We start from the raw sequence: 27941 nt of genomic DNA on the forward strand, positions 1-27941 counted from the left end.
CTTGAAAGTTTTATGATGGGGTTTACGCCAAACCTTTTTCTATCTTCTTGTCCGTTTCTGTAGTTTTCCATATAAGAGTTCAAAAAATTATTTTCTCATCATACTTGATGAAAAGTGAGCTCTGACTCACAAAAGCTAATAATGAAACAGTTGTTTGCAAGGTGCCAATGGACTTTATTCTGCAATTTCTTTGACCAGCAGAACTATAATAATACAGGCTGACTTTGCAGCTCAGTTGAAGAATTACTGAGATAATGTTTCTTATAGGAAACACTTCTATAGGCTGCTCAAAGAGGTGGTGAGCTCCCCTCACTGGCAGTGTTTAAGCAACGTTGGACAGATACTTATCATGGATGCTTTAGGTTGATGCTGCATGGAACAGAGAATTGGACTAGATGGCCTGTATGGCCCCCTTCCCACTCTATGATTCTATTTTTTATTTAAATATTTAGACTCTGCTTTTCAACTTGTTATTTTGAATTGGCTGCAAAATTGAGCGGTGGCGGGAGCTCAAAGAGGTATATACCTATTCGGGCTCAGTGGCGGAAGTGGAGCATGGGAAGGATCAATTTTGGGGAGGCCAAGCTTGCGCGCTGTCCTCCCCTAGATTTGGGGGGCCCTTTAAAGGGCTGTGTGGATGCAGAGCCTGATTGAAGGCTAGCATTTCCGGGGGCAGGAGAACCCAACAGAGGCTGGTGCCCAGAGGGGTCACTCCATGGTGCCTCCCCCCCCCCTGTTTCAGCCTGCCATTATGTCCGGGTTTTGGGGCTGGATAGCCAAGGCAACCCGTTGAGGGGCAGGCTGTGGTGGGCTTCCTTGTGGTAGGGTAACCACAAGATGGCATGATTCTCTTCCCATGCTTGCCACGCTCAATGTTGAATAAAGGCTGTGGCCAAATATTTTATGCCAAAATTATGGTTGTCAGTGTCCTCATTAGGCGGTCAATATCCCCCTGCAAGGCAATGAGAAACCAAAGCAGATAACAACATTGTTGTCACCTCCTCTCCTTTATTCTCACAACTACCACCCTATGAGGTAAGTTAGGTTGAGTGTTCGTGATTGGCTCAAGTCAACTTCCATGGCACATTAAACATTCAAGTCTGTGTCCCCCAAATCCTAGACTGGCACTCCAGACATTAAACTATGCTGGCCCTCTAAACACTTTAAAATAGCCTACAAACTCAACGTTTTCTTATTACAATTCTATAACCTTCCTTTTGTCAGTCCATGATCACTGGGTACATATGAGTTCAATGGATTTCCATAACAGTTGGTGTGGTGTAGTGGTCTGAGTGTCAGACTAGGGTCTGAGAGACCCGGGTTCAAATTCCCACTCTGCCATGGAAGCTTGCTGGGTGATTTTGGGTCAATCATACTTTCAGCTCAACTTAACTCATAGGGTTGTGATGATAAAATGAAGGAGAGGCTAACAATGAAAGCCACTTTGGGTACCCATTGGGAACAAGGTGGGATATAAATAAATTTCACTGTGAAAGATTAAAATGTTGCTTTCCCATTTACATGGCTTTGAAAAATCACATTCATCAATGCTATTTACTTTGACTGAATCATGCCCATTTATACGAAGTTCTTAATAAAGCCAAAGCTCGTCTTGTTTAACGAGTGAATTGGGCTTCTTTGAGCCAACACAGACAGCCCTTCCACATCTTAAGCGTTTTATGTGATACTACCAGGAGTCTGCTTCACATACCATTCCTAGAGAAAAATACACAAGAGGGTTGTGCTCAGTGTTAGCTTTGCTTATCTACAGTAGGTTTCAACCAAAATATTGTACTTTAACAATTGTTTGATTATTTCTTATGAGCATCAGAGAATATGCCTCTTGGAATTGAAGCAATTACATTCCATTGAAAGTCGTTACACAACATTCCTCATCCCCAATATTATTATAAGCCATATGAAGGGAGACCTGCAAGGACTCATAGGGAGAGAAAATCCTATTCCTTCACCCCCAGCCAACACTTGTTGCCCCTCTCTTATTCTGGGTCCACTTTCCTCCTCCATTCTCTGATCTTCTCTCCTGTCATCTGCCTGATTCCCTCCCCTCCCCCTTGCCAGCTGCCCCCACCACCATCCTGGTCTTCCTTCCCTCTTTCCACCCACCTGTTCTTCCTTCCTATTATGTGCTCTCCTGTCTGTTAGAATCATCCAGTTGGAAGGGGCCATACACACCATCTAGTCCAGCCCCCATCTCAAGGCAGGATCAGTCTAAAGCATCCAGGATAAGTATTTGTGCAGCCGCTGCTTGAAGACTGGGCCTCATGGTAATTGTAGTCCATGGACAGCTGGAGAGCCACAGTTTGGCCACCCCTGTAATAGAGCTTTCTCTCAAATTAGGTTCCAGAGACTTTGCAACCATCTTCTGTCTCCCCTCTGCCTGTTCACCTGTTCACCTTTCCATTCATGCCTAGGGTGGCCTGTAGGTGCAGCACAAATTTAAATTGCAAGCTGAACTTGTACAATGAAGCTTGGGGCTTAGTTCTTTCATACACTTCCTTTCCCTCCAATTGGGATTGACCCAAAATGGTTTAACCCATTTTCCTCTTTTGCACCTTATAAACACAACACCCCTGTGGGGTAGGTTAGGCTGAGAGTATGTGCCTAGCTCAAGCTCCCCCAGCCAGCTTCTTGGCAGAATGAGGATCTGGATCTGTTTGACACTCTAACAACAACAACTTGCTGGCAGGAGACAGAACCAATGCTCCTTCAATGCCCTCCAAACCATGCTCTGTCCAGCTAGGACCCATCCCCCTGCTGCCCCTCAGGAGTTCCTTCTTCATTAGGACATGGATGAGCTCCTTCAGTTTTACTTTCAGATTTATTTCCCCAGCCACCGAACCAGCTGAACTTTAAGGTTCATACATGCTATTCAGCTTATTTTCCCAATTAATTTTAACCGTTGGGAATCAGATCACACCCATGTTGATGGGTTCATTTTTTTGACTGGCTCCTGGCTTTCATTTTTGGAACACACCTGCATTGTGGAATGCCGGGCCCTCTGGCTTCTCTAGCCGCTCCCCTTTCTGTTCTCTTTGTTCCTTTGCATCTGATGAAGCAGGTGTCAGCTTATGAAAGATGATGCCAAAGGATATTTGTTAGACCTTAAAGGTGCCACAAGATCCTTTGTTGTTTTATCTTATCAACTTCCCATTGTTAACACATCCAACAAAGCAGCTTGTTGCCTCCAAAAGCTCCCTCAGGAAGAACTGGTCTCTGAAATGTCCTGTAGCCAGCTTTGTCCTTGGGAGAAGGTGTAACAAGAGTTAATTCTTAAAAGGCCACTGCAGTGTGCCAGCCAGCAACCGATTGTCAAATGGCTTCAGGCCCCACTTCTGCCAATGGGAATGTATTCGAATGATGTCATACTTGTAATCTAGTAATCAGCTGCTAAGGAAGTTTGCTCTTTGCATTTTCTGGGCAACAAAGGAGCCAAACCTGTTCTACCCTGACTTCCTTGTAGAGCCTCACTGAAGCACAGTGGCATCAAGGTCTGGGGAGGGGGGGTCATTCAAAGGAGTAGCTGTGTCGGTCTGAAGGAGCACAATAAAGTCAGAGTCCAGTAGCACCTTTAAGACCAACAAAGATTTATTCAAGGCGAGAGCTTTTGAGTGCAAGCACTCTTCCTCAGACTATGAATTCCTTACATGACGGGGGGGGGGGATTATTTATATGCCTGCCTCAGGAATCTTACACTGTTTACATGCAAAAAAAAAAACCCAACCAAACAAACCCTCCTCTTTTATGAGTGCCAGAAATAAAGGGACAACATTGTTAAATTAAATGACAGTGGAGAGGAGAGAGGGGAGAGGAAAAGGAGTTGGTAGAAGGTGAACAATTCCCCATGGACTAGCCAGGATTGTCTGCTCCAGCAAGACCCAAAGACAAGCCCAGTAGGGTCTTAAAGACTACGCCAAGCAAAGTTATGTCCGTCTAAGTCCATTGAAGTGTGGTATTAGGGGAAAGTTTGAGTCCAGCGGCGCCATGAAGACCAACAAATTTACTGTAGCATGAATTTCCTTGGACTTCAACCCTCTTCATGAGATACAGTGAGTGCAATATAAAAATGAAAGTGCCAGCATGACTTAAGCCTTCTTTCAATTCATTCCTGGTCCATCGTGTATAGTTGTCAACCCCCAGGTGGGGCCTGGAGATCTGGAATTATAACTGATCTCCAGAGTACAGAGTTCAGTTCCTCTAGAGCAGGGGTAGTCAAACCGCGGCCCTCCAGATGTCCGTGGACTACAATTCCCAGGAGCCCCTGCCAGCGAATGCTGGCAGGGGCTCCTGGGAATTGTAGTCCACGGACATCTGGAGGGCCGCAGTTTGACTACCCCTGCTCTAGAGAAAAGACCTGCTTTGGAGGGTAGACTCTGTGGCATCATCCTCTACTGAACAGGGTTGGGCACTTCGGCGCCCGAAGAAGCTGATCTCTTCCGGCACAGCCAGCACTGCACCATGGGGGGGGAGTGCGGTCTCCTCCCCCCACCGCAGCGCGGCGCTGGCTGCACTGGGAGAGACCGGCCGCTTCGGGTGCCGAAGTGCCCAACCCCACTACTGAAGTCCCTCCTCACCCCAAATCCCAGGTTATGCCACCAGGCATATCCACCAGGAATTTCCCAACTCAGAATTCACAACCCTTTTGAACTCTGGTGCTGGAGAAGACTCTTGCGAGTCCCTTGGACTGCAAGGCGAACAAACCGGTCAGTCCTAGAGGAGATGATCCCTGATTGCTTCTTAGAAGGCCAGATCCTGAAGATGAAACTCAAATACTTTGGCCACCTCATGAGAAGGAAGGACTCCCTGGAGAAGAGCCTAATGCTGGGAGCGATTGAGGGCAAAAGAAGAAGGGGACGACAGAGAATGAGATGGCTGGATGGAGTCCCTGAAGCAGTCGGTGCAAACTTAAATGGACTCTAGGGAATGGTAGAGGACAGGAAGGCCTGGAGAATCATTGTCCATGGGGTCGCGATGGGTTGGACACGACTTTGCAACTAACAACAACAACAACAACCACCTTAACCTGAGAATATAAATCTAAGGTGTTTCAACTTTAGGTTTGTTTTTAAGTACACATGAAAAGAGGATTTATGCCTCCAAGTATTTTGATCGTGAAAAAGCATTCTAGTAAATGCACTACTCCCTTTTAAATGCTGATGATAAAATAATATGTCATACCTGGGCAAAATCCATTGATTGTTACACCTCAGGCTATATAATTTCGTCTCTCTTTGGTCTGTCTTTTGCCATCTCATCTCATCATTCTAATATTTCCCATGTTCCCAGCTCCGAAGTACTTCTTCATTCCTCTCCATGGGACTTAGAATAAATTATTTTAAGAGGTTGGGGTACGATTATGATGTCTCTTGTACCTCATCAGTGACCCCCACCAATGTAATATGGCATCTTTGGTGACCATTGTGAGTCAAAACTCACTCAGCATCCCCTTTTAGTGAAAGGCCCTGGTTCACATATATATGTTTGTCACTTTGCACATGCAGCATTGTTTGTTGACTTGCATGACTAAAGACGGAGACAGAATCAAGTGGGTAGCAACTAACAACAACATGAATCACATGCAATGTTCACGTGCTAGTTTCCCATGACACGGGGCTTAGAAGAAGAGGAAGAAGAGTTGGGTTTTGCATCCTGCATTTCACTGCCCGAAGGAGTCTCAAAGTGGCTTACTATCACCTTGCTTTCCCCTCCTCACAAAGGAAACCCGGTGATGTAGGCAGGGCTGAGAAACTTCTCAGAGAAACTGCTCTGTGAGAACAGTACTAACAGGACCGTGACTAGCCCAAGGTCACCCAGCTGGCTGCATGTGGAGGAGGAGAGGGGACTCTCCAGATTAGAAGCTGCCACTCTTAACCGCTACACCAAGCTGGCAAGGATTGGTTCTGCTTTGCATGTAGGGATGTCTTGAAGAAGGTGCAACTGGGCACCCGTTCCTATACCTATGTATATCATGTGGGAGATCACTGGATGAAGAGTGCACTCTTATCCATTCGCCCAACTAGTTCATTTAAGTGGGGCTGCTACAGATGAATCTCCTGAACCCTTGGCAAAGCAGTGCAGAAGAAGTGGGGGGAAAACCCAGCTCAAACTGCTCTTCAGTGAAACAAACGGATCCTTAGCCGTCGTACCACATATGGAGGTCCATATGGTAAACCCGCTGAAGCAGTTGAGAGCAAAATGAGAATTTTGAGCAGTTATATCCTTGCTAGTAAGAAAGGCCATCAAAGTCACAGCCATAGGCTTTCAAGGCCAGAGGCGTTCAGAGAGGGTGTTGCTATTACCTATTTCTGAGTTGCAATCCTAGACTAGCTTTGTCAGTCCTCCTTTCAAGTACTAACTGGGGCCTTCAGCTTAGCATGAAATTGTGCTAGTCTGGGCCACCCAGGTCCAGTTATTCATATTTGGAAATTAAGTCTCACAGCGCTTGGTGGTTCATACTTTCAAAGTAAGCACACACAGGAATACAGCCTGAATTACATTGCAGAAGGAGTCCAGAAAGTTCCTCATCCTATTTGTAGCAAGGCCAGCCACCTACGAGGACAATAAAATAATGTTCCCAAGCTCCCACTGTGACAGACTTGAGGAAAGCCTGCAAAAATAAATTAGCAGCACAGAAAGTAGTCATCAAACAAATCCTGGTGACACTTTCTGAGCAGCCGAACATATATTGACTTTGGCTTGTTTCAGGCGCACGCAGGGCAAAGTCTGAAGCGTGGTGAAAAATTGCTTCCTCAACCCTTCTTGCTGTCAGTGCAGCTACGTTAATAATTAAGGAACAACCAGGAGCCAAATTTGGGAAGAACTGGTTTTATGTATGTTGTTCTTTGGTGTACAAAATATTTCAATTTCCATTCCGAAAGCATCAATGTGTTCATCATTATGATGACCAAGAGGACTAAGAGACCTGGGAAGGGAGGGGGGGAAGAGGAGAGAAATATCCCATCCCTTTAATAAAAGCTTAGTGTGTGAGAATGTGTTTGTGTGTGCTTCACGTTCTCTAGAATAGTCTGAATTGTTAGAGGCATGAGTAGGCCAGTTTCTCCCCCTCTCCTTTGCTGTCCCTTTCCCGCCCCTATTTAACATCCAGTGCCTTCTGCAAAGCAAGAATCAGATTTATTTTATTCATTTCCGTTATTTATAGTCCACAGTTCTCACTTGGACTCCAGGTGGATTACACAGAGGGGGGTCACATCCACAGATGAGGAATGCGGCAAACAATGCAAAAGGGCTGTGGAACCAGCCAGAAGTCTAAAAACAGAACTAAAAACAATAAGCAGACTGTTCTCATCAGGTTATTTTCAAGGGATGAGTGGGTTAGCTGTCCTTTTTAAATTCAAAACCTAATATCTTTCTGCATGTCTGGGGATTCCCTGGGGTTTGCAGAAAACCCTGCCTCCATAGCTGGCTCTACTTCACTACCCCGCAGATAGGAAGAGGACCATCGAGTTTATTGTTAAAAGAAGTGATAACGTGGAGGCTACCCAAACATCATTCTAAGCATTCCCCCGAATGGTATGTTAAGGTTATCTGGACTCTCTTCAAAAAAGAGAAAATCCTTTTTCTTCCCTCTGGAATATTAATGCTTCAGGCCTCTTGCCCAATTGGCCCAAGAAGCGGTAAGACCAGTTTGCATTTCATTTTTGCTGGTCGGTTTTGATTTCTTCTTTACCCGCGTCTTCTTCCAACTGGTGAAAACAGCCTCAACAAATTGTTGCTGAGGAGTTGCATGGTTTCCCAGGCATATCTTGTTGTGGCCACATTACACGATCCAATCTCAAATTTATTTTTGAAAAACCAACAACACTGTTCCTTGTTTTGAATCGGAATGACTCCTAAATGGCTGCTGCAGCACAGTCCACCTTCTCCTGTAGGCCATAACTCAACAGGCCCCTGACCGCTTGGAAGAGTCCTGCAGGTCTACACTGTGTCAATGCAATATGGCAGAGAAATATCATCTCTTTGCTGCCATGGGTGCCAAGCCGTAGGCTTTAGAATAAAGATTCATCACTGTCTGTTTAACAACACCTCCCTTTATCCTATACCCTCCCCTTCTCTCCACTGGGTTGCCCAAAGAGTTTACATTGTCCTCTTCTCCTCCATTTTATTCTCACAAGACCCCTGAGAAGCAGGTTAGGCTGAGAAGGGGTGACTGATTCAAAGTCACCCAGCAAGCTCTTACCTGTCAGAGCGGGGATTCCAGGCCAAGTCATTCTGACCCGATCTAGCACAACGTATAGATCTGTACTATACAATTAAATAGCTCTCGGCTTATGGTGACCCTGGTAAAGGGCTTTCAAGGCCAGTGAGAAGCAGAGGTAGTTTGCCACTGCCTTCCTCTGCAGAGTATTCCTTGTTGGTCTCCCAGTCAAGTACGAATCCTGCTTAGCTTCCAAGTTCTGATGAGATTGGGCTATACCCTACCATTCCACTTTCTCTACTCCACTACACTGGTTCATCAAAAACAACAACTAGCCATTCTTCAGCGTTGAGGCTGAATCAGCTCAAAGGCTTTTTCTGGTTCTCTGCAACATAAATCCACCAGCTTATAAAAGCAGAAGAAGAAGAGTTGGTTTTATATCTCGCTTTTCACTGCCTCAAGAAGACTCAAAGTGGCGTACAACCGCCTTCCCTTCCTCTCCCCACAACAGACACCCTGTGAGATAGCTGGGGATGAGAAAGCTCCAACAAGGCTGCTCTGCTCTGCTCTGCTGTAACAGGACTGTGACTAGCCCAAGGTCACTCAGCTGGCTGCATATGGAGGAGGGGGGGTATCCAACCCTGCTCTCCAGATTAGAGGCTGCTACTCTTAACCAGTACAATAAACTGGCTCCTGCTAGGCCCAGGATGACATGAACACTCACCTTTTTTCTCTGTGTTAGGGCCATTGCTATCTGTCCCTCCCCAACAATCATGCCTCTGCTATTCAACAGGGTGGGCTCAGCTATCACTCTGCCTCTGATTGCCAGTTACAAACAGCATATTTTGTTAACAGGGAAAAATCCAAATATCCAAAGGCCATGGAATAGAGACCCCTGCTAGCCTTTATCTGTTTTGGGGGGACATGTTTAGTCAGCATCCTTTTTATTAGGTTGAGGTTGCAGATGAGTGAATGTTCCCTGTTCTGTTTTCTATTAATCTATAGTCTTGTTCAATTCTGCTTTTCACTGTTGGTTTTATTCATTTGTTTCTGTTATTTATGCATGCCTGATGAGTGGCTTTAATATGCAACTGTGGTAAAGGTATCCCCTGTGCGAGTACTGGGTCATGTCTGGCCCTTGGGGTGACGCCCTCTAGCGTTTTCATAGCAGACTCAATTCAGGGTGGCCTTGCCCGTGCCTTCCCCAGTCATTACCGTTTACCCAGCAACTGTGGTAGCACATCCTATATAGGCAGTGTATATCATCTGTATGCAATTTATAAGTGTTATGTTTTATCAATGCATGAATTATACTAGAAAATGCACACATTTTACACATCATCATACCACATTAAAAGTGCATGGTCCTTCCGACAACATACCAGTCCTGATTGGCCCTCACTGGGGGACATGCCCCCAATAGGGTGATAGCATTCCCCCACTTATGACCAAGCAGAGGCTCTCCTCTATCCCCATCCTCCTCCTCGTCCATGCTACTTCCCAGGACTTGCCATGAGGAGGAAAATCTACCATGATGTAAGCACAAGAGCTGGGAATGGCTGTGAAGATGATCTCTGCTGCACTCCACCACATGGACCCCGCCCTCTTGGCCACTGGGAGATTGATGAAGGCCATCTGGCTGAGGTCTGCCTTGGCCACCCCATGCTTCCCACCCTCCTGGCCACCAGGAAAGCTAGAAGGGCCATCCGGTCCAGCTCTCTGGCTAGCCCTACTCTGATGGAGCAAAGGCGGCATGGCAAAGGCATGTGCTGGCAGGAGCTCTTGGGTAGACCATGGATATCTGGAGAGCCAGTCTGACCACCCCTGATCTATGGCCTCAAGCGGCTGTTTCTTCCAGAGGAACTGAACTCTTTAGGCTAATTCTGAGAGAATTATAGGCCCAACCTTGAGTGACAACCCTAATTAGAAAACCAAACCACTATCCTTACAATAAACTCAATTGTAAGCTCCTAACAATGGGACTACAAGAAGAGCTGGCTGTAAAACTGTAAAGCATTTATTACTGTTGCATTACATTTCCATGCAGCTGCTTCAAACAAGGAACCCACTAGCACCTTAATGTGTTGCAGTACGAGAATTCCCAGCCAAGAACCAACTTCATTAGAAACATTAGGGACTACTACTATGGGCTTTATTTTTGCAGACTCTTTCAGTAGCCTTCTGTCTCAAGTACTCATAGTAAACATCATAGAACTGCCATCACATTCAAGGAACAGAAGCAGTTTACATAGTTCAGATTCCATATTTTGCAAATACTTCTGAGATAATGTGGCTGTCAGCTGGGGACAAAGTGTTCTCATCGATAACCCTGTTCTCTGGAAGTCCTCATCCCAATTAGTCAATCACAGAATGCTCTGGTACATGCCACTGGCCGTCACTCTGCTCTTCCTTTCTCCTACCCTCTTTCCAAGAAGGCCAGAGAAGCACTCTAGGCTCGTGGCCTTTCTTTGGTCTTCCTATCAACTCACCTGCCCACCCAAACAGTAGAGTGTCACTGCCTGTGGAGGGTGATGCCACACACTAGCGGAAGCTACGGCAGAACCAACTGCAGCAGCAGTTTGAACAGCAGATGCAGAAGAAAGAGCGGATTACATCAAAAGTTCTAGTTGGTCAAGCCAGGAAGCGAGGTAGCACACTAAGAATGAGCCGTTCCACTGGGCCTGTGGTTGAGGCCAGGAAAACAAGATCTAAAATACTGGTCTCCCTACCTGAGATTCTATCCAACCTACTAACTAAACACCAGATAGCCCCACTCTGTAAGGGGATATATAGAAAAAGAGAAGGCAGCTTTTGGGGGCCTTTTTCCACCAGGCATTCAGTTGAGGCAGGGCCACCAGAAATATCTAAGAAACACCCCCTCTCTTCCCAAAAACACTCTCCCTTGTAATACCTTGCACATGGCAAAGAATGTAGGGCAGGGGTAGTCAACCTGTGGTCATCCAGATGTTCATGGACTCCAGATTTCATGGACAGCAAACGGTGGACAGCAAATGGTGGCAGGGGCTCATGGGAATTGTTGTCCATGAGCATCTGGAGGACCACAGGTTGACTACCCTTGCTGTAGGGGATAAACATGGTGAGTAATGTGATGAGATCTGAGCGTAAAGGACGCCAATGGTTGTTTTAGATAATCAAGGGATTGTGTCATTTATTATTTTTTAAAATTCTTGTACACCACCCCGAGACAGCTGTGCCATGAGGGGCAGCCTTATACATCTAATAAATAAATCAATGAATGGCTTTTAATTCTTGATATGTTTAATGATTTATTATCATTTATTATTATTGGATTGTTTTAAATTTGTTGTGAGCCACCCTGAGGCAGACAGGGAAGGGCGGCATACAAAGATGAAATTCTTTTTTTTTCCCCCGTTGTTGTTGTTGTTAGCATCTGAGATCATTCCAGCAGGCTTCACAGCTGAGGGACTATTCACATGAAGACTTTCCCACAGCATGGGTGCAGAACCACAGCTGTTTTTCCCAGGCTTCCTCACGCCCTTGTTTTCTGTTTATCTTTCTGGGGTTTCCTCATCATGTGCCTTTTCAAACTACCTTTGATCCCCTCTTAGAAGGCATGGAGAAATGACAAGTAAACAATGGAAAGGCAAAAAAACCCAGGAAGTGAGCAGGCTCAGAGTAAGAAAATGCCGCAGTTCAGCATCCAAATTGTGGGGAATTCTCCATGTGAAAAGACCTTCAGAGGGGACTGTAAGTTCTCCTTCTGTGGTATCCCACACTGAGGCCTCCATCCCACTTGCATCACAACAGAGAAAACCAGTGAGACACTAAAAAGTCAAATGGGATTTTGGGCTGTATCAAACTGATCATGGGAGGCTATGGTACTGCTTTGCTCTGCTCTGGTTCAGCCTCACTTGGAGTACTCTGTTCAGTTGAAGAGGGATGTAGACAAACTGGAGCATGACCAGAGGAGGGCAATAAAGATGCTGAGAGGTTTGGAGACCAAGATGTGCGAAGAAAGGTTGGGGGAGCTTGGTCTGTTTAGCCTGGAGAGGAGATGACTGAGAGGGGATCTGATAGCCATCTTCAAGTATTTAAAAGGCTGCCATATAGAGGATGGAGCAGAGTTGTTCTCTCTTGCCCCAGAGGGACAGACCAGAACCAATGGGATGAAATTAATTCAAAAGAAATTCTGTCTAAACATCCGGAAGAAGTTCCTGACAGAGTGGTTTCTCAGTGGAACAGGCTTCCTCGGGAGATGGTGGGTTCTCCATCTTTGGAAATTTTAAAACAGAGTCTGGATAGCCATCTGACAGAGAGGCTGATTCTGTGAAGGCTCAAGGGGGTGGCAGGTGACAGTGGATGAGCTATAGGGATGGGATGTGAGTGTCCTGCATAGTGCAGGGGTTGGACTAGATGACCCATGAGGTCCCTTTCCAACTCTATTATTCTATGATACATAGAATATGATTCATAGAATCATAGAATCATAGAGTTGGAAGGGGCCATACAGGCCTTCTAGTCTAACCCCCTGCTCAACGCAGGATCAGCCCAAAGCATCCTAAAGCATCCAAGAAAAGTGTGTATCCAACCTTTGCTTGAAGACTGCCAGTGAGGGGGAGCTCACCACCTCCTTAGGCAGCCTATTCCACTGCTGAACTACTCTGACTGTGAAGAATTTTTTCCTGATATCTAGCCTATATCATTGTACTTGTAGTTTAAATCCATTACTGTGTGTCCTTTCCTCTGCAGCCAATGGGAACAGCATCCTGCCCTCCTCCAAATTACAACCTTTCAAATACTTAAAGAGGGCTATCATGTCCCCTCTCAACCTCCTTTTCTCCAGGCTGAACATTCCCAAGTCCCTCAACCTATCTTCATAGGGCTTGGTCCCTTGGCCCCAGATCATCTTCGTCGCTCTCCTCTGTACCCTTTCAATTTTATCTACATCCTTCTTGAAGTGAGGCCTCCAGAACTGCACACAGTACTCCAAGTGTGGTCTGACCAGTGCCGTATACAATGGGACTATGACATCTTGTGATTTTGATGTGATGCCCCTGTTGATACAGCCCAAAATGGCATTCGCCTTTTTTACCGCTGCATCACACTGCCTGCTCATGTTTAGTTTACAATCCACAAGTACCCCAAGGTCTCGTTCACACACAGTGCTACCTAGAAGCGTATCCCCCATCCAGTAGGCATGCTTTTCATTTTTCTGACCCAGATGCAGAACTTTACACTTATCTTTATTAAATTGCATCTTGTTCTATGATTCTAACCATGGGAGTTACAAAGCAGCTGTGATACTTAGCTGGCACATTTGTAAAATGTAGGATCCCACAATCATCGCAGCAATTGGGAGGACTGTAGCGCCTGAGCTTGTGTAAATGTCACCGGTGTGTACTATCCCAAGGCCTAAAAGTATCAGTTATCTTTGAGGCTTTATGGCTTTCTACTGTCTGGCCTTAAGAATATTATTTATTTCTAAATGGCAAACGCAGGGGGGAAGAAACAAGAATTACATTACCTTTTTGTGCTCTAACTCCAATTTTAACAGCTTGCTCACTTTAAGTTCCTGATTATTCTGCAACTGTTCTTTAAAACAGACCTCCTCCTCTTGAACAAAGCTAGTCTGGAGACTGTAATGTTCCGTTTCAGGCCTATGGCTCTGGGGAGCCGACAGCTCTTCATCTGGTCTTGATTACGGTGGATGAGATGCCTTGTGTCACCTCGACTCTGCTTGACACAGCAACAGGAACCAGCCAACAATCTTAAAAACTTGCCCTCCCTGTCCCTGTGTCAACTAGCTCTGTGTGTGCTGAACACTTATGCCTAGCCTGCTGGAGAGCCATTCCAGCGGCAGCGGAGGGTGTGGGTGGGCGAGATATAATAATGCAATGACAGCTTGTGCACATGATGCCTACCTCGCTGAGAAGTAACGTGGGCAGAGATATGCCACTCAAGTAAAGCATTATGATTTAGGAGAGGAACATAATTGCAGACTGATTGCATACTCCTTGATGACTTTTTCTGCACATAATGCGGAGCCTGGGCTTACAAACAGATTTTAAGAAAGTGAAATAAAGTTAAATATATAGCTGTGAGGTTGTGAGCAGTACACGACCTCATAAGAAGACCACAAAAGATGCCCAGTCAAAAGTTCCATATATTTTAGCCTTTCAGAGTCTCAGTGTGTTTCAGACACTGGGTCAAACCCCTGAAACAGATGGCTGCAGCTGAACAAGGACTAAGGTTTGGGGGGGAGTGGGGAGAAGAAATGGGTACACATTTCCAGAGCCAGGACCTAGTGAGGAGCAGTCAAGTGTCTGGCCCCCTTATGATGATTAACCAACTTCAAGATGGGTTGGCAGGTCACTCAATAGGTGGCAGGATAAAAATGGGGAGAATAGGCTGCCTAAGGAGGTGGTGAGCTCCCCTCACTGGCCGTCTTCAAGCAAAGGTTGGATACACACTTTTCTTGGATGCTTTAGGATGCTTTGGGCTGATCCTGCATTGAGCAGGGGGTTGGACTAGATGGCCTGTATGGCCCCTTCCAACTCTATGATTCTAACAAAATGACATCTATGTAACTTCTGAATGCCTAGGTGTAAGTCACTCTAGGATGCTCTAGGATTCCCTTGAAAATTGATCAGTTTTGCAATCGGGTTTTGAGTGAATCCTAGAGTGTCTCATTATGTGGTAATGTCACTTCTGGTTATGCAGCCAGAAAAAAATGGTGAGTCACTGATGGCCACCATTTGGGTAAGTCCTACCCCTCCTTGGTCCCCTGGGAGTTGTCAGACAACAGCAGATGACCCTAAAGTGGGATCTGAAATTCTCCTGGATTTACCGCTTATCTCCAGACTACAAAAATCAGTTCCCCTGGATGAAATGGTGATTGGTAAGGCAACCTCTACAACCATCACATGTCTGCTGACCTCCCTCCCCTTTCCAAACTGCACCATTGCCCCCAAAATTCCAAAAGGGATGTGGGTAACCCTAACCACGGCATTGATTATTGATGTCATTTCAGAAGTAAAACAGAAATTGTTCTTTCATGACTCATGGGATTGTACATCTAATAAAAGCCTAGAGAGAGATTTGTTACAAAGATGTACCAGCCATCTTGTAATCTCCTCTTCAAACGTACCACTTTTCTTCATATCCCTGACTGAAAATAAACTTCCAGCTAGATTTTAGCTGTAGTCTAGGCCAGGGAAGAGCCTCTTGTGGCGCAGAGTGGTAAGGTAGCCGTCTGAAAGCTTTGCCCATGAGGCTGGGAGTTCGATCCCAGCAGCCGGCTCAAGGTTGACTCAGCCTTCCATCCTTCCGAGGTCGGTAAAATGAGTACCCAGCTTGCTGGGGGGTTAATGGTAATGACTGGGGAAGGCACTGGCAAACCACCCCGTATTGAGTCTACCATGAAAACGCGTCACCCCAAGGGTCAGACATGACTCGGTGCTTGCACAGGGGATACCTTTACCTTTAGGCCAGGGATCCTCAACCTGTGGTCCTCCAGATGTTTATGGACTACAATTCCCATGAGCCCCTGCCAGCAAATGCTGGCAGGGGCTCATGGGGATTGTAGTCCATGAACATCTGGAGGACCACAGGTTGACTACCCCTGGTCTAGGCAACATATTATCATAGCTTCAGGCACTGTTAGACTTCTGTTCCCTCAGCTCCTAAAAGGCAGGTCAGGTGGCCAGGCCAGGCCTGGCAAATCAAAGGAGAGCCATGGGCAGACCCATAGGGGTCCTAGTGTTGCATGCAGTGCTACAACACTGAGGGCTAAAACATTGAAAGTTACAAAGGAAAAACCACAGAGTTCCTGGAAATTCCTAGATCTGTCCTGTGTCATTTTTAGCAAGACCATACAATGCTGTAGGGGGGTTTGTTTGTTTTGATTCTCCTGCTGCCACTCAGAGGAAAGGACGCGCAATAATGGGTTTAAAGTACAACGATATAGGCTAGATATCAGGAAAAAATTTTCACAGTCAGAGTAGTTCAGCAGTGGAATAGGCTGCCTAAGGAGGTGGTGAGCTCCCCTTCACTGGCAGTCTTCAAGCAAAGGTTGGATACACACTTTTCTTGGATGCTTTAGGATGCTTAGGGCGGATCCTGCGTTGAGCAGGGGGTTGGACTAGATGGCCTGTATGGTCCCTTCCAACTCTATGATTCTATGATTCTGTGATTCTATGAAAGGCACCAGTGCCTGAGGGTAGGCAGCCCTACAATCAGGCCTTTTCAACAAACTTTGCTTTGGCTTGGCTCTGATAGTCCTTCCTACACATCGATCCAGTTTTCCTGAAGACTGACATCACTTTTGTCCTGTGCATGTTCTCAGCCTTTGTGACTCCGTTCTTTGCAGAGGCATTACCCTGCCCATTCTGGGAGCAATGCTGCAGGCTAGCAACATCACTCTCTTTTGCAGCTATGCAGTCAAAGGTTCTAGAGTTGGCAGGAGCCTCCTGTGCCATCTTTTTTCAAACGCCTTGCTCAGGGCAGGAAATCATGGGCAAGAATCTTTCCAACAGACATCGCCCTATAAAATCACCACTTTATTTCTGCTTCTTGTAAAAAAGCAAAGCCTCAAGGGAGCCAAAAGGTTCTAGTGTAGAAGCAACCTAAGCTGCAAGGAGTAGGAAACTCTACCAAAGAAATTTCAAGGCCATCCAAATGATAATTCCCAGGATTCCTCAAACGAAATCAAAGCACTTTTAGGAATACAAAATCTATAACCATTTGTAATGTAGTAATTTCCATATTGGCTGAACAAAACTTATTTGAACTCTTCCTAGAAGCTAAAATGACTAGGCTATTGAACTCTATTCACATTATGAGAAGACAAGAATTACTTGACTCATTCTATTGTTTTTATGTCTGATGCCAATAAAGGTAACTGACTGACTGACAAGAATTACTAGAAAAGGAAGACCCAATATTGCTAACAACAGGAGATTTGCAGGTGTGATGAATTCATAGGATTGCCATATCAGAAGCACCCTGACAGCATGTAACACCTTGCCCAACATAATCTACTAAGTCCATCATTATATTACATTTTCTGTACTGCTTCTGATTTTTCTAAACTTTTCTAGTTGACATGTTTCCTAACATTTAATACACTTTATTTTCCATTATTTAGAAGGCCATTTCTTACATGGCTAGGTTTATCACAACAATTTTATCTTCTCAAAGGCAGTCTTTCGCAAGGTAGAAGCTTCAGGCTTTCTACTAATACCTCTTGATATTTATGTGACAGGAAGCATTTAAGTATACAGGTCAAGTAAAATGTAGTTGCTAGTAAACATAGGACATTTTGTTTCAGTCCTTTTCCATAGTCATTTTTGTGAGGTTTTGTTACCTGAAATAGATCTGTCTCCTGAATTTATGATAGGGGAATTATACTATGCAAGGGGGGCAAACAAGCAAGACACTGTACCAATGACTATGAAGAAGGTATCTGGTGAGAAATCTTAGGCAGAGGCAGTTCTTTAAAATTAATAAAAAGGATTTTATTTAAAGTATGAAAAGATTCCTAACATACACCATGAATCTAAATGCATACACACAGATGAAAAACAAAGAGCTGATCGGGTATGAAAGTGGGTAAGTTGAGTCAAGGAAAGTTTATAGTGACCGTCCGATGAGTAAGGAACTGTCTAATATGAGCAGCCCATCCTGCATGCTGGGTTTCTCGCAAGGAAGAACCAAACATAAAAACAAGTATGGCTTGTTCCTGTTTCCTTTTTATAGCCAGATTTTCATGGAAACCCTGTGACAATGTCAGACAGGATTAACTGAGCCATGTCGAAGAAACAGAGGGTTTGTTAATGGGTGACCCGGACTTTGACAATGAAGCCTTAACGCGCCGATTGGGTAGACATCTAGAGTTGGCACAATGTTTCAAGTAGCCTTGAGTTGTTGGCCAGTTTTCATATTGCCTGGGAGGGGTGTCCAGGTGTGGCAGACCCTCTCAATGGGAATTTGATGCATCAGCAATTAAAGCCAGGAAGAAGTTGCCAAAAGGATCACTTCACTGGGAAGATGGACTAAACCTGGCATTCCAGACTTTAAAAGAAGGATTCCCTACAACTTCCTCTCCTAGCTCTTCCATGATCCCTCAGCTCAGAAATATATCTGATGATGTTTTATCTCAAGGGAGCAGTACTCCCACCACACTTGAACTATATCACAACAAAAAGATCATTGCCTCCCGCATTTCATTCCAAACAGTTTACTGGTATTTTAAATTTTCCTACACCTAGGAATATGACTAGGATTGCCAGACCAGGTGAGGTTCCCCAGTTTTAGGATGCACCTCTCCCCCCACCCCCACTCTGGTAACCCCTTCCAAACCAGAAGAATGGGCAAATTAATATGACATCCTGACATCAAAAGTGACCCGAGAGGCAACACTTTGATTCTTATGGGAAATTCTATGGTTAAAAGCTAACTCCTTTGCACAAAACCCAGAGTGTCAGCCCAGAGATTGCTCATATGCCATTGATTCTGGTCAGTGAGTCATATTTATTTGAGGCACTCCTCCCCCTTCCAGAATGCACAACCTCATCCCCTGCTGGCAGCTACGAGGGACTTGACAACCCTAAATATGCCGTTGGCTTCTTCTGTCATCTGCTGAAAAAACAGCAGCTGTGGTCCAAGGTTATCTGAAACAGGTTAATACTTCCAAATGTCCATTATGTTCTCAGAAAAGCACTAATCTACAGCTTAAGGTAAAAGGTAAAGGTATCCCCTGAGCAAGCACCGAATCATGTCTGACCCTTGGGGTGACGCCCTCTAGCGTTTTCATGGCAGACTCAATACGGGGTGGTTTGCCAGTGCCTTCCCCAGTCATTACCGTTTACCCCCCTGCAAGCTGGGTACTCATTTTACCGACCTCGGAAGGATGGAAGGCTGAGTCAACCTTGAGCCGGCTGCTGGGATCAAACTCCCAGCCTCATGGTCAGAGCTTAAGACAGCATGTCGGCTGCTTTACCAGCCTGTACCACAAGAGGCTCTTAATCTACAGCAGTGGTCCCCAACCCACGGGCCGCAGCCCGGCGCCGGGCCGTGAAGGCCTCGGCGCCGGGCCGCGGCTCCTTCTTCCCTCCCCCCCCCCACGAAGTGAGAAACTCGCGGCCCGGCAAGCTTCTCACTTCGGGAGGGGAGGGAAGAGAAGCTTGCCGAGCCGCAAGCTGATCGGCCACTTTAGCAGCCTATTTGCTCGCGGCCCGGAGGGGCCGGGGGGGGGAAGCCGTGGCCGCCGGCATGGCGGCGACGCAAACGTGCATGCGCGGACTGCCGTGCACACGCATTTGCGCCCCTGTTGGGCGCAAATGCGCATGAGCGGCAGTCTGCGCATGCGCATTTGCGCTGGGGCTGCGCGCGTACGCGGGCCCCCGGGCCACCCTCTCCCACCACTTCGCTGCAGCGGTCCGCGGCAAGTGGAAGCTTGCGGACCACTGATCTACAGCATCCATTGCATAATTATTTCAGCCCTGACTCCAGTGGGTTTGCTGTGGTATATTAGTATGATTAGCTTAAGAATAGTACCTAGACACTGTCTAGAAAGGAGAGGCTCAGGACTTGTGACCAGAACTGAAGAAGTTAGAGTTACTAAGACCTACTTATGGCCTGTTCTGATAACTTTCTGTTGTGTTCCAATAAACACAATTCTAATGACTACTATTGCCTATTACTGATACTGAGCATCTTGAATCATTTCCGGGATTTAAAACTGACACAGAAGAAAGAAAAGATCAAACATGGGAACAGAGGAATTAACATACCAGTTTTGTGAGCTATGGCAACCTAGTGACCTCTTTCCTCCCACAAACGACAGATTTCCCACTTTGTATTCTGAATACTGACTTTCTTCCAGACCTCCACAACTTCTTTTTTCATTTGACATCCTCACACTATGAAAGTAGTGTACTATAATGTAAAAAAATACGTAGACATTCCATGGTCTTTTTAACCATGTCACAACATCTACCCCATCCCTAACGCTCCCACAAACCCCCCATACGGACCCATACCTAAGCTAACACTAACCGTAACAGGTGAATTTACTCTAATATAAATCCCTATATTTTTACATGTACAATAATGTCAAACAATTCTTATACACCCCATAGCAATTTCTAATCATGTCACAAAATCTTCCCCACTGCTGATGCTCCCACAAAACCTACAAACTCCCCTACAAAATTTGTATATGTATAATAAAGTCAAAAAATACTTATACATGACCTTCCAAACAATGTCACAAAGTCTGCCCCACCTCTAACACTTTCACAAAACCTATGAACTCCCTAACTGGACACATGATTAAGCTAACCCTAACCAGAGAATTTACGCTACTATAAATCCCTCTGTTTTTACATTGCTTTAGGATGTTTAGGGCTAATCCTGCGTTGAGCAGGAGGTTGGACTAGATGGCCTGAATGGCCCCTTCCAACTCTATGATTCTATGATTCTGTGATTCTATGATTCTATGATTCTATTCATGTAAAATAATGTGAAAAAATACATAAACATCTCATGGATGTTACTAACCATGTCACAACATCTTCACTGCTAACGCTCCCAAGAAACATACAAACTCCCCAAATGGACCCATGACTAAGCAAGATAGTTTTTGGAACTGTTACGGTTGCGGAAGATGTTGTGACATGGTTAGGAAAGGAATGTATAGTGGCCTAAAGTCTCAGGTTAGGGTTAGGGTTAGCTTAGGAATGGGTCCGGATGGGGATTCAACAAACTCCCCATCTGGACCCATACCTAAGCTAACGCTAACCCTAACCTGACAATTTATACTGATATAAATCACCCTATTTTTATTTGTACAACAGTGTCAAAGAAAATGTAAACATGCCATGGCCTTCCCTAACCATGTCACAACATGTTCTGCAACCTTAACGATCCAAAAAAACCTACGAACTCCCCATCTGGACCCATTCCGAAACTATCCTTACCCCTAACCTGAGAATATACACTAATATAATTCCCTATAATTTCACATGTACAATAATGTCAGAAAATATTTAAACATACCATATCCTTCCCTATCCATGTCACAACATCTAATGCAACCCTGATGATTCCAAAAAACTCCCCATCCGTACCCATACCTAAGCCAACCCTAAGTCTAACCTGAGAATTTATGCTAATATAATTCCCTATCATTTCACATCCACAATAATGTCAAAAAATATTTAAACATGCAATGGCATTCCCTACCCATGTCACAACAACTTGTGCAACCCTAACAATTACAAAAAACCTACAAACTCCCCATGTGGATCCATATCTTAGCTACCCCTAACCTAAGAATTTATGCTAATATAAATCCCTGTATTTTTATATGTACTACTAGTAATCAAGCCCGCTGTAAGCTAAATACATCGGGCGCTAGAGCAGGGAGCCTCCGGCAGTCACGCGGAGCGCAGCTGCTAGGGGCTCCCTTTGTGGGCGGCCTCTCGCCACGTCAGGCCGCCATCAAGGGAGCAACTGCGAGCCGTGCTCCGCGCGGCTCGCAGTTGCTTCCTTGTCAGCAGGGTGGGAATTGGCCGGGCCAATCGGGGGGCGCTTCGTGCCTGCCGACTGGCCCGGCCGATGGTCTGTCCAGAGGAAGGGGCCAATAAGGCCCCTTCCTCATCACGGACAAAGCCCTCCCACCAAGGGCTTAGCGAATTATTTAGTCCGCGGTGCCCACAGTGTCGCGGGTGTGTTAAGGATAATGTCAAAAATATTTAAACGTGCCATAGCCTTCCCTAACCATGTCACAACATCTTTCGCAATCCTAACGCTTCCAAAAACCTACAAACTCCCCATCCGGACCCATACCAAAGCTAACCCTAACCTGAGAATTTAGGTTAATATAAATCTCTCTATTTTATATGTAATATAATTCCTAGAGAAGATCAGCCCTGACTGCTCCTTAGAAGGCCAGATCCTGAAGATGAAACTCAAATACTTTGGCCACCTCATGAGAAGGAAGGACTCCCTGGAGAAGAGCCTAATGCTGGGAGCGATTGAGGGCAAAGGAAGAAGGGGATGACAGAGAATGAGGTGGCTGGATGGAGTCACTGAAGCAGTTGGTGAGAGCTTAAATGGACTCCAGGGAATAGAGGACAGGAAGGCCTGGAGGATCATTGTCCATGGGGTTGCGATGGGTCGGACACGACTTTGCAACTAACAACAACAACAACAACAACCTTAACCTGAGAATATGAATCTAAGTTGTTTCAACTTTAGGTTTGTTTTTAAGTATACATGAAAAGAGGATTTATGCTTCCAAGTATTTTGATCATAAAAAAGCATTCTAGTAAATGCACCACTGCCTTTTAAATGTTGATGATAAAATAATATGTCGTACCTGGGCAAAATCCATTGGTTGTTACACCTCAGGCTATATAATTTCGTCTGTCTTTTGCCATCTCATCTCATCATTCTAATATTTCCCATGTTCCCAGCTCCGAAGTACTTCTTCATTCCTCTCCATGGGACTTAGAATAAATTATCTTAACAGGTTGGGGTACGATTATGATGTCTCTTGTACCTCATCAGTGACCCCCACCAATGTAATATGGCATCTTTGGTGACCATTGTGAGTCACAACTCACTCAGCATCCCCTTTTAGTGAAAGGCCCTGGTTCACATATATATGTTTGTCACTTTGCACAAGCATTGTTTGTTGACTTGCATGACTAAACTATGAGACAGAATCAGGTGGGTAGCCATATTGGTCTGACGCAGCAGGACAACGTTTGAGTCCAATGGCACCTTTAAAACTAACCCAACTTTATTCAAGGTATATGCTTTTTTGTGCAAGCACATTTCAGATACAAATATGAAGGTGTGTGTTTGCAGAGGAAAGCTTATAACCTGATTAAAGTTTTGTTGATCTTAAAAGTGCAATGGTTCTCATCCTGAGGGTCAGGACCCCTTTGGGAGTTGAACGATCCTTTCACAGGGGGCAGCTTGGGCGGGGGGGGGGGCGCGCTACCCTGTTACCACTCCTCCTACATGCAGAAAAGAGCGAGATCGGCATGGTGGGACAAGAGGCAGAACTGAACTGAGAAACCCTGGAAAAAAATAATGTATATATAATCATGAACAATGGATCTTCACGCCATTGTTTCAGTTTAATTTCTGTGAAAGAACACTCGCTAATTTTATGGTTGGGGGTCACCACAACACGAGGAACTGTATTAAAGGGCTGCAGCATTAGGAAGGTTGAGAACCTTCCTTCCATTGCATGCCAGACTAAGATTTTTCAGTTTTCTTCTTGGAAAAGAGCCTACAACACTTAATCCACATTTAATTAAGCACTATGATGGGTTATATAACCAGTGCCAGTTTGATAAATGCTCTGGTTTAGAAGCACATGGTCCTTCATGAAAGTCTGCATTTGTTCTCTCCTGAACAGACTGCAGTGACAGTGATCACACTTGCATGTAACTTGGCCTTACTGTTTCTGTCTATGAAACAATTGTAGGTGAAAATAAAAGGCAAAATCCATGTGCTGGTACAACTGAGGGTGCCAAAGTGCCTTAGAGCAGTGGTTCCCAACCTTTTTATCACCAGGGACCGGTCAACGCTTGACAATTTTACTGAGGTCCGAGAGATGTTGCCGCCGCCTGAGCCCCTGCTCCACTTGCTTTCCTGCCCCTGACTTCCTGCTGCCTGCTGGGGGGCGCTGTCAGCAGCAGCTGCGCAGTGCCACGCCGAGGGGGAGCCCCAGCCATGGCGGCCGCTAGCGAGCACCAAAGGTGAGCCGGTGGCAGAATGGCAGGGCAGCCCCCCGAGACAGCAGCTGGGGAGGAGAACGAGGAGGAGCCGCGGCCCAGTACTGACTGATCCACGGACCAGTACCAGCTCCGGACCAGGGGTTGGGGACCGCTGCCTTAGAGCGTCTTTCTTTTTCTGCTCTTATATTTTCCTGAATCTTCTTTTGTCGATGACTACAGTTGGGTCTATTTCATCAGTGACTGCAATGTGTCTTATACTGTATCTAACAACGAATGAAAATGCAAGTGTGAACTGGCCCATAAATGCATTAAAAAGCTAAGTACAGGTAAGTGGATCTGAGAATAATGAGAAACTGACATCATTCTTGTTCCAAATAAATTACAAGCCCAGTCCACTACCAGATAGTCAAACACAACCCTCATCTCAACATTTATGATTTTTTTCTCTCCACACATGGGCACAATGCGGTTTAAACTTGCAGGGCCAACTAATCCTATTAGAACATTAGTTCTAACTAAGCTAAGGCCTTGGGCATGAAAATGAGCCATTCAATGGAGAAAATGAGATCTACTGCTTTGGATGATGTAACTGTAGCTCTCTCAGTTTCTTCACAATTAGGTCAGTAAAGTGAGCTGTTTTTTTCTTTCAGACAGAGGGGTTGGATCCAGCAAATGGAAAAAGAAACACCTATATTATACTTTTGTTTACAGAAAAGATATCACAAGATCTTTGGTAATATCTCGCATTCCGACATGTCATTCACATGCAAGATCTTGTGCAACAATCCTATTCCTCTCCTGTATTGTATCTTGGGGATACATGTTGAGAATGAAGACGCTGCTAGAGTTTACGTATTTGTTGTGTAATGTCTTGTGAAAGTCATAGAAGTGTGGATGCCATGTGCAAGTGGCTACTAAGTTCTTTTTCTTGTGTTTCCACTTGTGTAAGACCTCTAATGCAAGTGGAAATCTTGTGCTGAATCTAACCCACAGGATGGTGGAACTCAGCACAGCATATAACAAAGAAGGAGAAGGGTTGGGTTTTTATACCCCACTTTTCCCTGCTCGAAGAAGTCCAAGAGAAGCTTACAAACACCTTTCCCTTCCTCTCTCCACAACTACCCTGTAAGGCAGGTGAGGCTGAGAAAGTTCAAAAAGAACTGTGATGACCCAAGGTCAATCAGCTGGCAGCAAGAGGCAGAGTAGGAAATCAAACCTGTTTCTCCAGACTAGAGTCTGCTGCTCTTTAGCCATAACACCACACTGGTTTTCAAAGGGCACATGCTCTGTTCACAGCCTATGAATGCAACAGATTTGATCACTTTTAGAAGCAGCAGCAGAAGACAAGTTGGTTTGTATTTTTCTCTACTAGAAGGACAGCTTACAATTACGGCTTACAATTGCCTGCCCTTCCTCTCCCCACAACAGGAAACCTGTGAGATAGGTGGGGCTGAGATTGCCCTGACATTACTGTTGTGTGAGAACAAAACTATCATGGAAGTAATCAGTTCATACTTATAGGGAAATGTGAGAATAAATTAACATATAGCATAACGAAATTGTTAACAGATGCTTTAGGAAGCTTAGGGCTAATCCTGCGTTGAGCAGGGGGTTGGACTAGATGGCCTGTATGGTCCCTTCCAACTCTATGATTCTATGATTCTATGATTCAGATTCCAGAGATAAATAGGAAAAAGCAGCCATTTGGATTGAGTTGCATGGGAAACATCTTGGGTTCAATAAATATGTCCTCATTAAGAGAATAATGGGCAACTAGATAATCAATTGCTAGCTGAGACCTTGCCTTTCTGCCCTCTGCCTCTCCTCTCAAGCATGGAAGCATCTTGGGGCATGATCTCCTTTGAAGTAGAGCTTTAGGCTGTCTCTGTGGACCAGAGAAAAGCATATACATATACCATTCCAAACTACAATGCATTATACTAGTCATAGTTACATTACAATCTAATTGTTCAAATCAATTATTCCAATTAAAAGATGAATGAAAAAACAGAGGACATTACATTACTTCCATTCCACGACATTTTATCTGTTTTACTGATGTTTTATTGATGTTTCTACTTTATGCTGTAAACCCCCCTGAGACCACCCAGGGAGGGGCGTATATAAAACTAATAATCATCATCATAAATAAATACATAAAACCTGGTTAAGTGGGAACCTGGTTATCATTAACCATGCTTCTTGGCTATGCAAGTCTATAATGCTAAAGCATAGCTAAAGCTTACAAAGGAGTCGAAAAGAATTTGCATCAGAGAGGGGAAGGGGCTGAGGAAATAAGATCATGAGCTCATGGTTTGTTCCCAGTCTCTTAACCATAGTTAAATCAACATTATGTCTGCACCAGACCACTGCTATGACAGCTGTCTTGAAACTTTTCAGCCATATGTTGAAAAGGTCTTGTGTGTTTAGAAGAATTTGTACAGGTAGAAAACATGTGACTGTATAATGAGCATAAATTAAACTAATTAGGATGGGTGGAGGAAGCTATCACAAAAAAGTTAATTTGTATATGGCAATTGATTCATGTGTTTTCATTGAATTTCCTTAGCAAGCTGTCTGAGGTTTCATTCTAGTCATATATTCAAGACTACTGGAGAGAGACACACCTCTCTTTATTAATGAAAAACAGCACCTTGTGCAGCTTATTGTTTACAGATGACCATTCTGTTTTGAAAAAGCACAAAGACCCCACCCTTCTTTTCCCACGCAAATCAGTTTAAAGCACTACCATGATTCCTGGAGAATATACAGCTATTAAAGGTGCAAGAACAATGCCAGCTGGCAACATTACAACCAAGCAGGCACACTTCCTGTAAACCCAGAGCTGCAGACACAGCACCAGGTTGTAGGGCAAAACTGGATCAGTGCAAAACTGTTAAGAAGACCAGAGTCTGTAACTCAGAGACTAGAGTTGCCTGGCAACCAGTGAATGGTGGGCCTTACTGGGAGTAGAAGGGAGGCCGAACCAACAATTCAGCCATCTGCCTACCTTACTTGGAGCAGGACCTGGATATGATGTCATAACACAGCAATGTCGGGTGACTCTCTAGTATTTGGACAAAAATTCTATGGTAAATTTGGCTGCTATCATAGAGTTTCTGCCCAAATACCAGAGTGCTACTCAAACATCCCCAATATGATGACATAACTTCCAAGTCACATTGGAAGTGACATGGGTACAATACTGAAACATTGGTTGGGCCTCCCTCTTTTTCAAGATATGTTCCCCCTGCTGGCCAGGTGGTTGACAGCTGGGTAGTAGGGAACCACCAGGGGTCTGGCAACCCTCCCATAGACAAAAAAACTTTTTGCACAAGCAGCAAGTAAAGAGGAAGCGCCTTTGGATCTGTAGCCATTCCAATAACCAACTGTGCTGAAGGCAGACTTTTTTTTTTTTTTTTGCATTTCCAGGCAGGCAAAAAATAAAAAATAAAAACCTCTATATGTGGCTCTGGACTATATGTGGCTTGGTCAGTCACAGCTTTCACAGGCCTCCTCTATGGCTCTCTTTTAAAAGCCAGTTAAAAAAAGAAACAAAATAAAGCCAATATTAACAAATTCCTGCTAGATTTAGAATGGACATTGTTCCACATTACAAACTTGGTAGTGATGGTGGAGAGTGCAGGCAAGTCTTAGCTGACTTATGTCAACCCTATAGGGTTTTCATGGCATAAGACCCTCAAAGATGGTTTACCATTGCCTGCCTCCTGGACTCCCTTGGTGGTCTCCCTCCTCCAAATACTAACTAGGGTTGACCCTGCTTAGCTTCTGAGATCTGGATCAGGCTAGCCAACACCATCCAGGTCAGGGCGATTACAAATGTAATACCCAGCAAATCCCACAAAATCCACTGCTAGGCATAACAAGCATACTTCTGCAGTCTCTCCAGCATTTCATAGACCAGAAACAAAGATGTTTGTCAATTGTTATTAGAATAACAACACTTTTTACAAACCAAGAAATTCCCACAGATCCTAAAGCAGTTTCTTCACCATTACAGTACCCTG

General features: G+C 44.9%; 1 protein-coding gene across 7 annotated transcripts in view; it reads right to left on the bottom strand.

Moving 5' to 3' along the window:
* SPATA13 (spermatogenesis associated 13) overlaps positions 1-27941 on the bottom strand; it is a 159993-nt gene that overhangs the window by 100090 nt on the left and 31962 nt on the right. The window contains exon 1 of one of the 7 annotated variants that reach the window (XM_077341706.1): positions 22539-22665. The exons of 5 other annotated variants lie outside the window; for them this stretch is intronic. In XM_077341706.1, the coding sequence (XP_077197821.1) occupies positions 22539-22553 (15 nt within the window). In that variant the 5' untranslated portion in view covers positions 22554-22665. Of the gene's footprint in view, positions 1-5196; positions 5347-22538; positions 22666-27941 lie in introns of those variants that run through there. One more of the 7 variants, XM_077341705.1, reaches the window with a different exon arrangement.

This window comes from Paroedura picta, chromosome 6, assembly GCF_049243985.1.
Source record: "Paroedura picta isolate Pp20150507F chromosome 6, Ppicta_v3.0, whole genome shotgun sequence".
Taxonomy (NCBI): domain Eukaryota; kingdom Metazoa; phylum Chordata; class Lepidosauria; order Squamata; family Gekkonidae; genus Paroedura; species Paroedura picta.